This window comes from Dreissena polymorpha, chromosome 5 (assembly GCF_020536995.1).
Source record: "Dreissena polymorpha isolate Duluth1 chromosome 5, UMN_Dpol_1.0, whole genome shotgun sequence".
NCBI classification, from domain to species: domain Eukaryota; kingdom Metazoa; phylum Mollusca; class Bivalvia; order Myida; family Dreissenidae; genus Dreissena; species Dreissena polymorpha.
In genome coordinates this window covers 44,176,331-44,188,670 of record NC_068359.1, presented here as the reverse complement: position 1 = coordinate 44,188,670, position 12,340 = coordinate 44,176,331, and the positions used below count along the sequence as shown (strand labels likewise).

Genomic DNA, 12,340 nt, shown 5'->3' with positions numbered 1-12,340 from the left:
TTTGTGAAAATTATGAAAATCTGAAATATATTTGGTTGAACCAACATAGATAGACTTAAGCGGAAAAGGAGGCACACTGACGGTGTGCTTCCAAGTGAGAAATCTAATTTTTTCGAGAAGTCGCAAAACGAAAATCAACAAATGTCAGGGGAAGTAATTGCAGACGATCCAACTCAGCTGTCAAAAAGGAGAAAGCATTTGGAGAATATGAAGGGACAGCAAACTACTCAGAAAAGCAAAAGTATGTTGTATGTAAAGTTTTCATGAATGGTAAAAGGTTGTGATATGGCACATACAGCTAAATGCACTCTATTCTCGAATGTCTATGAAGTTGGTGTGTTTGTGTATTGATTCTGATGGAGTTACTTACTGACTTAGTATCTTAGCAATGCTTAGGAGTTGAATGAAACTTTGACTGTCTAGTCAAAGTTTCGACTTAAAATGCATTGAATTAAAACAAACATCTATGTTTGCCATAAGCGATCAATAAAAATTAGTATAAATTACCATGTCGGTACAGTACACTCCACGCGTTTTCCCCAATTTCCCTCCATACTCCGCGGGTTTCGACCTGGAGGGAGATTAAGAAAATCCCGCTATACGCTGCGTTTGCATGATTTTGGACGCGGCGGTTAACGATCGGCAAAACTGATAAGCCGACGCGGCGGCCCTCGGCGTTGGCAACGCGGGGGAAACTCCGCGTTTAACAAGATAACGATCAATTTAATTTTGTTTGACTTCCTGATTTTCAAAAAAAATTACATTTATTACAAGTTCATACATGTACATGTAGTATAATATTTACAATTAAAAAAAAACAACCAAGATAGATCGATCCCGACGTGGTTGTAGAAGTAGTTGTTGTTGTATAGAAAACTCGTTGATTTACGACACACAAAACGTCGTCTTTTAACTAATACTTACCAATTAATATAAACACAGTTTGCAACATTGTTTTTATTTTGATAATTTAATCCAAAGTTTTCATGTTAGCAGTTGATTTTCTATACTGAACATGTATACAAATGACCAAGGAACCTACAAATCTCGCAAATCTGTGTGAATTGACAGTTTGACGTAATCAAAGAAAAGCCGCTTCCTGTCTAAAGGCATAACTTACTCAAGTAAACACGTTCAACGAATGCATAAGAAATGGTTTTAATTGTCGGAACAAAGTTAATTCTCTGCTCGCTAATGCATTGATTTTCTCTTTGTTTGTAGGTTATTCCATTGATTGCTAAAAGGTGGTAACTATTGAGTTGATAATTGCATTTAATATTCACAGTTGTCTTCTTGTTGCGTCGACATTCTAAACAATGTTTACCAGTAATTATGGACCAAATCGGCAGAGTGACATTCACACATGTTAATCCCTTTTGTCAAAACATCGCAGACAGCAGTCTACACAATAGGTCAGTAGACAAGCTTTGCGTGTTTTCATAACGTCAAACACTTAAAATCCAGTTCCGCCCAGATGTCTTCTTTATTCAGTTTACAGTACAATAAGTGTTAAAATAATTACTCTACTAAAATACCGTAACGATAAAGATTCGGCGTGTTCGATTTGAAATTATTTTAGAGGAAATATCAACTCATTCGCAATATAATTTCGTTAATAAATACCAAAGAAACTTTTAACCGAAATCAACAAAATTCAATGTTCTCTGCGCTACAAAGTTTGTATAAAAAAATCAATACACGCACGCTTTGCAGGAGTATACATTGTACCTTGACCTTGTACATTGCAGCATAATTTTCGCGCGCTTTTGTCGGGAAATATACGTGTAACTGTATATTGGAAGCATTTGTAAACGTCGTGTTAACAATTAAAAATCGTAGTGTGTTTCGGATTACTAATTATTATTCTCATTTGGAAATTTTACGGAACATTTATTCTTGTGTCATATGTGTTATGATTTAAATATTAATTTGTTAAATGTATTATATTCATTCATATTGTAGACGTACCTGTGAATTAAAAAACATGATTTTTATACGTATTAATTTTTTATACAATTATCTTTTTTATACATGTACTACAGTATTTAAACAATTTATTATAACAATGTTTTTATTTTTTGGCATGCCCAGTAGCACACTGCTAACGCGGCGTTGCGCGGCGATCACTGATAAGAACGGAAAGTGTCTGCATTTACCGACTAGCTCAACGTAATATACGCCGCGGGAATTAGCGAACGCGGCGTAACGCCTAGCGTTTTATCGAGTTCACCTCGCTCTTCCAACGCCGCGTGAACACTCGCTAGCAGAAAAAAACCCGCGGAGGGAGCGCGTTTTTTGGGGATAACGCGTGGAGTGTACTGTAGTCCACAGTTATTGCAGTAATCTAACTGCCAGCTATTGCCACTCTGGGTCGCTGAGGTTGCAACTGGTAACAAGAATTTTCATGTAAACTCTGACACCTGGAATCCAGTAGGCACTTCAATAGGTGAAATAACAACATAATTTAAACTATTTTGGCATTAATAAACACAAATATATTATAAATTTATCCTTAATGCTCAAATAAACACAACTTACTTGATAAGGTGTGCTTTCAGAATAATGATATTAATTAAGTTTCAAACATGTAAACGTAGTGTTTTATACAGGCCGTTTAAGCGTGGCGGGCGCCATGCCCTTTTTTGTAGAGCCACACTGCCCCCTTTCAAGGCCACTTAGCGCCACGCTGCCCTTTCCAAAGGCCGCCGCCCTGTCCTTTCATGATCAACCGCTGTTGTGCCCTTATTGATAACATCTTTATTGTCCCTTGACCAAACTTCTAAGCCGACAAGTATCAGAGAATGGCCCCAAGGCAGCGAAGATTCGCGCGGTTGTGATTTAGTCATGCGTGAATAACCCCGTGTCAATATCAATCGATAATTTTGGTGGCTTTGTTATACCTTGAGCACACTTAGCGGTAATGTGTACTCTTCCATGATAAAATCGTGTACATCTGCTTTGGAGACTTGATGAAAACCTCGATGTTATCCCAGTGCATCTCATGCATAATTCAATTATCTCAAAGCATTAATTTCAAGCGTACTTAAATTTTGCCAAACACAAACAAGTGTAATCTTCTTCGTTATCGTATTTAATTAATAATTGAAACAATTACTGTAACGTATACTGCGAATCGCGTATAAGGCAGACATATAATACGACGTAACGTTGCTATGTGCACATGTCGCTTACATCATTTTAATTAACAAGATGGCGGACTACACAGAAAATAAATTGTGACTCTCTGCAAAAATGGAAAATAACGAATGATGCATAAAACGTTTTAGATGCCAACAACATATTTATAAGTAATCACGCAGAGGATATGTCATGTAAACAAGTGTTTGCAAATTGTTAGCGTTCAGTTTACTCGCAAAGTTAAAACATCTGACAAGATTATAATCGTTAGAAAATGGGTTAAGACAAACATGGTTTCATTTATATGTTAGTGGATCTGTGTATAATCGGATTGACCAGTGCTCCAGCTAGAATTTGAAAAGGGCAGGGTGGCTTTTTTGTCAAAAGGGCACTTTCGACGCGCAGTATTTTGTGAAAAGGGCACTTTCGACGCGCAGTATTTTGTGGAAAGGGCACGTTCGAGCGCGCGGGTGTTTCTGGAATGCTTTCTATTGCATGTTAATTTATATGTTATAAATAATTGTATTATTCCCATTATTATCAAACCATTTAAATATAATGTCTACAATGAGGATTAAACTAATTACAATGTAATAAGAGATATATGAATTATCATATGTAAAAAAAAAAAAAAAAAAGAAATTTTTTTTGAGGGGGGGGGGGGGCAGGGCGGAGGTTCGGGGGGGGGGGGGGGGGGGGGGGGGGCAGGGCGGAGGTTCGGGAGGGCAGGGCGCGGCGCCCTTCGATTTAGGATTTGAAAAGGGCAGGGGGGGCTTTTTTGTCAAAAGGGCACTTTGGACGCGCAGTATTTTGTCAAAAGGGCACTTTCGAGTGCGCGGGCGTTTCTGGAATGCTTCCTCTTGCATGTTAATATATATGTTATTATAAATTGTTAGAATATATTATTCCAATTATTATTTAACAATTTAAATATAATGTCTACAATGAGGAATAAATTAATTACAGTGTATTGTAATAAAGTAATAAGAGATTTATTCATCATCATGTGTAAAAAAAATATTTATTTTTTTTTTTTTTTTTAAAGGCAGGGGGGGGGGCCCTAGGAAGGGCAGGGCGGAGGTTCGGGAGGGCAGGGCGGGGCGCCCTTCAATTTAGGCCTAGCTGGAGCACTGGTCCACTGTTATCTTTTTATGACCTTGCATTCTCAAACATATATATGAATATTTTAAAAACAGTGTGTTTAATAACCATTTATTGCACAAAACAAATATGCATTTATCTCTAAACAAGATGTATTCAAACCTTGTTTCATCCACTATAAATCCTTATAATCATATTCATGCATTCAATTAATTATTCATTAATTTACTCACTTTTTAATCAATATACTCCTTAGTGCTCATTAATCCATCTATCTTTTTTCACATTCATGCTAATGTTCCGTGTGTGTGTGTGTGTGTATGTGGAAGTTTTATGATCGAGGTCCTTTTCAAGCCAGAGGCTGCATTATATGTGGACCCAGAGTTCGCCTCTGCACTCCTTGACCTACCAAATGAACTTTTTAGACTCATGAAAGTTGGGACAATTCTGAATTATAGCTGCAATTTCCAGCTATTTTCTTGTTACTGAAATAAAAAAAATCAATTTTGATGTGGTCTTGTGTTGTGTGTGTTTGTGTGATACTGGGCAGTTGTATCCAGAGGAAACCCCACCTGTGTTGTTTGGTGACTACCAACCAAACTCACATGCTGTTAGTGGAGGGAATTGACCAGTCGCCAACTCCGCCCACATTTTGTCGATCAGCCAATCAGATATCGATTTTTCACACACCCCTCAGCAACGCTTATCTGGCCGCCATTTTGTCCGACAAGCAAAGCGTGTCGTTCATGTGGAATGGACGTAATTTTTAAGAGTTTACACAGATTTTATATCAAATGCATGATCATTACTGTTCGATCATTATTTAAAATTGTAGGTGCTATACATACTTTATAAAAGGTTATTATTTTATCTTTATTTATTGAACATATGAACGAGTAATGAGAAAACAAACACAATAAATCGTGTGTTCTATAAAAACGTGTTATACCGTTTGATGCACAATATTATTAAGCAGTTTGGGCAACATAATAATTGCCACACGTGCTAATTAATCTCAGCGTAATTGTCGATGATTAATAAATGACAGTATGTTGCGTGGATCTTAGAATGAAGGAACATTAAGGCATTGTTAGGTACTGTACACAAGAAAAGAAAACTATTTAATTACTTAAATGATTTCCAATTATATATTTATTTTCGGTGGATCATAAACAAGGGAAATCATTATAAATTGTTAACTTAAATATTGTTTTAACTAAAGTAAAAACAACAAAAAGGTGATTTCAACGCGGCTTAGCCAGCTTAAAGCGACTTCAAGTGTAAAATGTACGGCTTATAATACAATATCAACAACAACATTTATAATACAACATATATTGCTACGGGGAGAAATGTGAAAATTGCAATTAACATATAAGGGCCATCTTGTTATAAATAAAGACATGCATAATATGCTAAATGTATTCAATTCGAATGTTCGTGAACAGCACCGTGATACCAACATTTCATTTTTCGATAGTGAAATGTAACAGGTTCGCATTAAAAATAAATGAAATAAAATGCATATTAGACTATCTGTTAATGAAACCACGAAATTAGGCCTGTATTAAATTATGGTTACAATCAAAATTAAATTTATATCTAAATAAAAAAATCGGTGTCTTTTAAAAAAAAAACACAATAAATCAAAGATCTAAACATTTGTAATAAACAAAAACCCCATCATGATATGGATGTGTCATTTGCATTTAATAAAAATATTTTCAAAATTAAATATGAATAGCCACCGGATTCACTGTCAGACGATTTAATACAAGTTCAAAATCAATATACAATGAATGCTCATTTTTACAACGGATTTTCATCAACTTCCTATATTATGTATAAGTAACGTTTCTGATAGTCAGTCTGCCGTTAACTAATTTATTTTGATTACGCCATTTTTCTCTAAAGCATTTATGATTGTATTAAAGTTTTACAAATCAGTTTAGTTTACTGTGCGACTTTAATAATTTATATTATAGAAAAGAGAGCATGATACCTCGTTACAATTATAGTATTTCGCTCACGTAATCCGCTATAATTGCGATCTGCTTGTCGGAGTTTTCTTATCACTAGACCACGTGACTATGTGGGCGGAGCGATCGATAATTTGGCGACTGGTCAATTGAATGTGGGTGGCCAAGATGAGAAGTGAGTGTACCAACCACTCACCACTGTGCTAGCCGGACAGCCCAAAACTTGTTATACCAGTTTATAAAGACAAATGAAATTTTGCTTTAATTTTTGTCAGAAATATTTTTTCTTGTGAATAATGAACAGACTGGAAAGCTCACTAGAGGGGCTTGGTTCCATTCCCAAAATGGTTTCATATTTTTTCACCATGTGGCTTAAATAACTTTAAACAGTTAACTGCTTACATTAATAAAATAGCATTAATCTTAAATCTGAATATGAAATCAGTAATACTGCAATAAAATAGTACCTGTACGGTAATAACTCTTCATAAAAAGTAAATGTGTATTGCCTATTTATTTTGAGAAAAGATAAAAATTTATACTTTTTTTTTAGTTTCCCAATCATGGACAGAGTCGAATGATGATCTTACTGTGCGGCTGAAAGTTGAAGGATTTAACGAGAATCAAGCTTCAATGCTGGATGTGGCATTTGCTGACAGTGATGTAGTTGTGAAGCTTCCTGGTAAAAATGAAAACATTTTAATAAAGTTTAAATCAATAATAATTCAACTCATTTTGTTCCAACATTCAATTCATTTCCCTTTCCAGCCCTATGAGTTTAGCCTTAGTAAATTAACTGAAGAAACAATAGCAAATTCTTATTCTATATTTTATAGTATTTGCCAGCAGTAAAACAACTAAGTTTACCAATTTTAGTCAAAAGGGAGGAGGGCTGAAAATTTAGCCCGTTCAGAATTTTTATAAATGACTGACATTATATATTTCCCAATTGGAAGATTTCTAAAAAAACACAACAAATCACAACACTCATCTCCCTATAGTTAGCTCTATTATTTGAACCATAGCAAATATTGAAAACACTTATATTCTAAATTATGTATTTTTTGTTAGCAAATAAAACAACTCGCAATTTTAGTCAAGGCAAGTTATCTGAATCTAAAGAGCCTAGGCTCCATTTCCTGAAATGGTGAAAAAACACTGGTTTTAATTTGATGCAAAGTATTAAAGGATAACACAATTTATATTGTCTCATGTTATTTAAGGATGGCTAATTTGGCTTTGTCCATGTTGATAAGGAGTCCTGGTATCATTGAATTCGAAACTGATACATATAGACATATTTATGGGTACTTGTGAAATATTATTTTTTTTTACAGGTTTTTCTGCTTATTTTGGGAAAAGGTGTCTGACCAAATTGGGAATTTTTTATCGACAAAATTGCCCATTTTGGGAATTTTGCTTAGATGAAACGGCTCATTTTGGGAAAACTTTGTGAATTTATCATGCTTAAATATGTCAGAGTTTCAACAAATAAATTTGTTTTAATTTGTTATTTTGACCTTCAATGCAGGTAAGCATCAGATGAGTAAGTTTAGTTTTTGTGAATGTGCTGCGTAATGGGGAGCACAGCAGGTTCATGGTGCTGAATCCTCGCTCAACCACAGCAGTGCTTGATGGTATGATACACATCAGCTGGACGAGTTGGAACATTTATAATCTAAAAATCATAAGTCATAAGACACTATTTTCTATAAAAAAAAATATATAATTTTTTGGGGGAAATTGGGAATATTTTTTATTATTTTTGTTTGGGATCAGGTCCGTTTGCTTTGGGAATGCCTCCGTTTTCCGGAGGCGCAGAAAGTGCTGAAAACCCCTGTTGAATGTTAAGAGTCAATTAGAATCAGTGTAAATATTATTACATGTTGCATTCTTTATCAAATTATTGACAGTCAATCTCCAAGAAAGTCTGTAAGTTCTTTGAATTATTTTTATTATGTATCTTCTTGTTCATGATTTGTCATGGACAAAGTCTGTCTAAGTTTTGTACTAGTAATATTAAAGTAATTTAATTGAGGCTAATCCCTAGACGGCTGAGTTGAATGACACATTTTCTGCCTTGTTTTATACAGGCATGATATTTTTTGCCTACACAAGGATAAGTGACTTTTGGCTTAATTTTTGAACATTATAGATGGCCAAACACTGACAATACCATTCTTTGCTGAAATATGCAGAGAAAAAAGCCAAGTCAAGGTGAAAAAGCAGAGAATTACATTGCACATGAAAAAGAAATTGTGTAAAAAATGGAACAGACTTGAGGTATGCAAGTGTTTTTTTATTTTTATGCCCCCTTCGAAAAAAAATGGGGCGTATTGTTTTGCTGGATGTCGGTCAGTCTGTCTGTCAGTAGACAGTTCATATCCCATCAATAACTTGTGAACGAATTGACAAATTGGCTTGATACTTCCCATGTGAAGGGCTTTCTCTGCCATTCACCAAATTAGCTACAAATAAGGAATTTTGGCTACAAAAAACTCCATTTGGCTACAAGGTTTTCTACATTTATCGCCAATAAAATATCCAAAATAATAATTAAGACATAAAATTGTAAATTTGGCTACAGAAACATTTGAACAAGAGGGAGCCCTGCATGTGCATTGGCCTTTTCCAGTAAATGACCCCTTTTGAAATTGGGGTTACTGGATCAAAGGTCAAGGTCACTGTCACACTAAGAGTGAAAATTGTTTCTGATCAATTACTTGTGAACGGTTTGACCAACTGGCTTGATTTATAGCTCACCTGAGCACAACGTGCTCATGGTGAGCTTTTGTGATCGCCTTTTGTCCGTCGTGCGTTGTGCGGCGTCAACATTTGCCTTGTTAACTCTCTAGAGGCCACATTTATTGTCCAATCTTCATGAAATTTGGTCAGAAGATTGGTCTCAATGATATCTTGGATGAGTTCAAAAATGGTTACGTTTGCTTGAAAAACATGGGGCGGGGTATTTTTAGCTCACCTGAGCACAACGTGCTCATGGTGAGCTTTTGTGATCGCTTTTTGTCTGTCGTGCGTCGTCCGTCGTCAACATTTTGCCTTGTGAACGCTCTAGAGGCCACATTTATTGTCTGATCTTCATGAAATTTGGTCAGAACATTTGTCCCATAGATACCTCGACTGAGTTCGAAACTGGGTCATGGTGGTTAAAAAACTAGGTCACTAGGTAAAAAAAAAAGAAAAACCTTGTGAACACTGTAGAAGTCACATTTGATGCCCAATCTTCATGTAAATTTGTCAAAATGTTTGTCTAAATGATATGTTGGTTGAGTTAAAAAATGGTTCTGGTCTGTTGAAAAACATGGCCGCCAGGGGGCAAGGCAGTATTCCTTATATGGCTATAGAGAAACCTTGTGAACACTCTAGAAGTTACAATTTTTGTCCAATCATCATGAAACTTGGTCAAAACTTTGGTTTCATTGATATCTTGGACGAGTTCGAAAATGGTCCAGATCAGTGAAAAAACATGGCCGCCAGGGGGCAGGGCAGTTTTCCTTATTTGGCTACATGTATAGTAAAACCTTGTTAGCACTCTAGAGGCCACATTTATTGTCCAATCTTCATGAAATTTGGTCGGAAGATTGGTCATCAATAATATCTTGGATGAGTTTGAAAATGGTTTTGTTTGCTTAAAAAAATGGCTGCCAAGGGGCAGGGCATTTTTCCTTATATGGCTAAATATGGCTATAGTAAAACCTTGTGAACACTAGAGGCCACATTTATTGTCCAATCTTCATGAAATTTGGTCAGAAGATTGGTCTCAATGATATCTTGGAAGAAATCAAAAATGGTTACATTTGCTTGAAAAACATGGCTGCCAAGGGGCGGGGCATTTTTCCTTATATGGCTTTATATGGCTATAGTAAAATCTTGTTAACACTTTAGAGGCCACATTTATTGTCCGATCTTCATGAAACTTGGTCAGAAGATTCACCCCAACATTATCTTGGAGGAGTTCAAAAATGATGCTTGTTGGTTGAAAAACATGGCTGCCAGGTGGCGGGGCATTTTTCCTTATATGGCTATAGTAAAACCTTGCTAACACTTCTAGAGGCCACATTTATTTTCTGATTTTCATGAAACTTGGTCAGAAGATTTGTCCTAATGATATCTTGGATGAGTTCGAAAATGGTTTCGGTTGCTTAAAAAACATGGCCATCAGGGGGCAGGGCATTTTTCCTAATATGGCTATATATCATGCTTTAGTAAAACCTTGTTAACACTCTAGAGGCCACATTTATTGTCTGATCATCATGAAACTTGGTCTAATGATTTGTCCCAATGATATCTTGGATGAGTTCAAAAATGGTTCCGGTTGGTGGAAAAACATGGCCGCCAAGGGGGCGTGGCATTTTTCCTTATTTAGCTATAGTTAAACCGTGTTAACACTCTAGATGCCATATTTATTGTACGATCATCATGAAACTTTGTCAGAACGTTTGTCCCAAGGATATTTTAGACAAGTTCGAAAGGGGTTCCAGTTGCTTGAAAAACATGGCCACCAGTGGGCGGGGCATTTTTCCTTATATAGACTTATGAATCTCTTTGCAAACTTTGTCAGTATATTTGTTTAAATGATATCTTGGATGTGTATGAAAATGGTTCTGGTCTGTTGAAAAACGTGGCTGCCAGGGTGTTCACTAGTCATAAAAGTTGGTAAGAACATATTGTTCTAATGACATCTTGGGCTGCACAGAACAGGTCAGTTCCTTTAAATCTCAGGTGAGCGACTTTGGGCCTTTCAGGCCCTCTTGTTCCTTATATGGCTATACATGGCTATAGTAGAAAATGATGCCGGTTGGTTAAAAACATGGCCACCAGGGGGCGTGGCCTAGGTTGGCGCTAAGGAAAAAAAATTAGTAGCCAAATTTCAGCACTACGATAACGACCCACATTATAACCTCATTTGCTCAATGAACGACATAATCATTATCATGAATCTATAGGTATCAACAATGACTGTATTAAATTATCAATGAAGTCACATTTAAATAAATCATTTGTTACCTGAAATCAAATAATTTCATGTTTTTTTTATTTTTCATTTATATTTATTCTCATGCACTGGCATAAACGGTATACAATGTTAGAACTTTCAGATATGCCCCGGTCTTTGATTGCGTGGGTCTTGCGTAACTCCTATTCGCCACCCCCCCCCTTCTCCCAATAATTTTTGCCGTAGTCTGGTGCTTCTTGATTCTTGAAAAATACATTTACTGCAATGTATTCTTGAATTGACATATTTTTCCAAAGTTGCAAAAGATAATTTATTCAAACGTACAGGTAAATTTGTAAGTCTTAAATACTGCATGTACTGAGCGGCTAGGCTATATTTAGTTACACATCGTCTGTTATTAAAAAAGCATGCTTTGCATGCGTAGAACTTGGCATTGCAGACGACAGCAATAATTTCGCGCTCTTTCTTATAACATGGGTTTTACATGGCATACCGGTATTAGTGCATAGTGAATAGTTATTATCACGTGGCTGTAAAAAAACTGTGTAAATCAGTTTTACAAATTGACATGATAAAATATACATGCACTGAATTTAATTTGTTACCGCAACAAATTTTAACGGGTTTTGTTTTTCACAACTTACTCCCCGTAAGTAATTTTACACTGCTCAACAATTGCAATTAACTTCTCATAATTAATGATTGTTTTAAACAGTACGGTAAATAATTGTGATGATGATGCCCGAAACCGCCTTTAATGTACTGCTTTATTTACCGGTTTTATATCACGTATTAATGCTACAACTGTGATTCGTTGTTAATAAACCTGCGATAAACGCTTACTCTGTGACACACGTCAATCAAAAATAATAATTGCTATATAACTCCGCCTCCATAAACATTCTCGTAACCGATTGGACGTTAAATACATGTATCACAGTTTGGCGACTGGAAAGTTACCCGAAAATTTCCCGTGATGCATCTGTCAGCATACACGACTGTGTTATGTGGCTTGAATATACGATACGGGAATCCGATAATCTCTTATCAATGGACTATCTATTACCACCTGGAGCTTTTATGGCGATTACATTTGGAAATCTTCACCGATTTCTTTTTATAAGTAGGGAATATTATATACTTATAG

General features: G+C 35.9%; 1 protein-coding gene across 1 annotated transcript in view; it reads left to right on the top strand.

The window, feature by feature from the left end:
• Positions 1-86: 86 nt before the first annotated feature.
• Positions 87-12,340, top strand: part of LOC127831375 (ubiquitin carboxyl-terminal hydrolase 19-like) — a 75,106-nt gene continuing 62,852 nt past the window's right edge. The window contains exons 1-3 of the mRNA XM_052356344.1: positions 87-241; positions 6,772-6,900; positions 8,374-8,501. Of these exons, the coding sequence (XP_052212304.1) occupies positions 142-241; positions 6,772-6,900; positions 8,374-8,501 (357 nt within the window). The 5' untranslated portion in view covers positions 87-141. The remainder of the gene's footprint in view (positions 242-6,771; positions 6,901-8,373; positions 8,502-12,340) is intronic.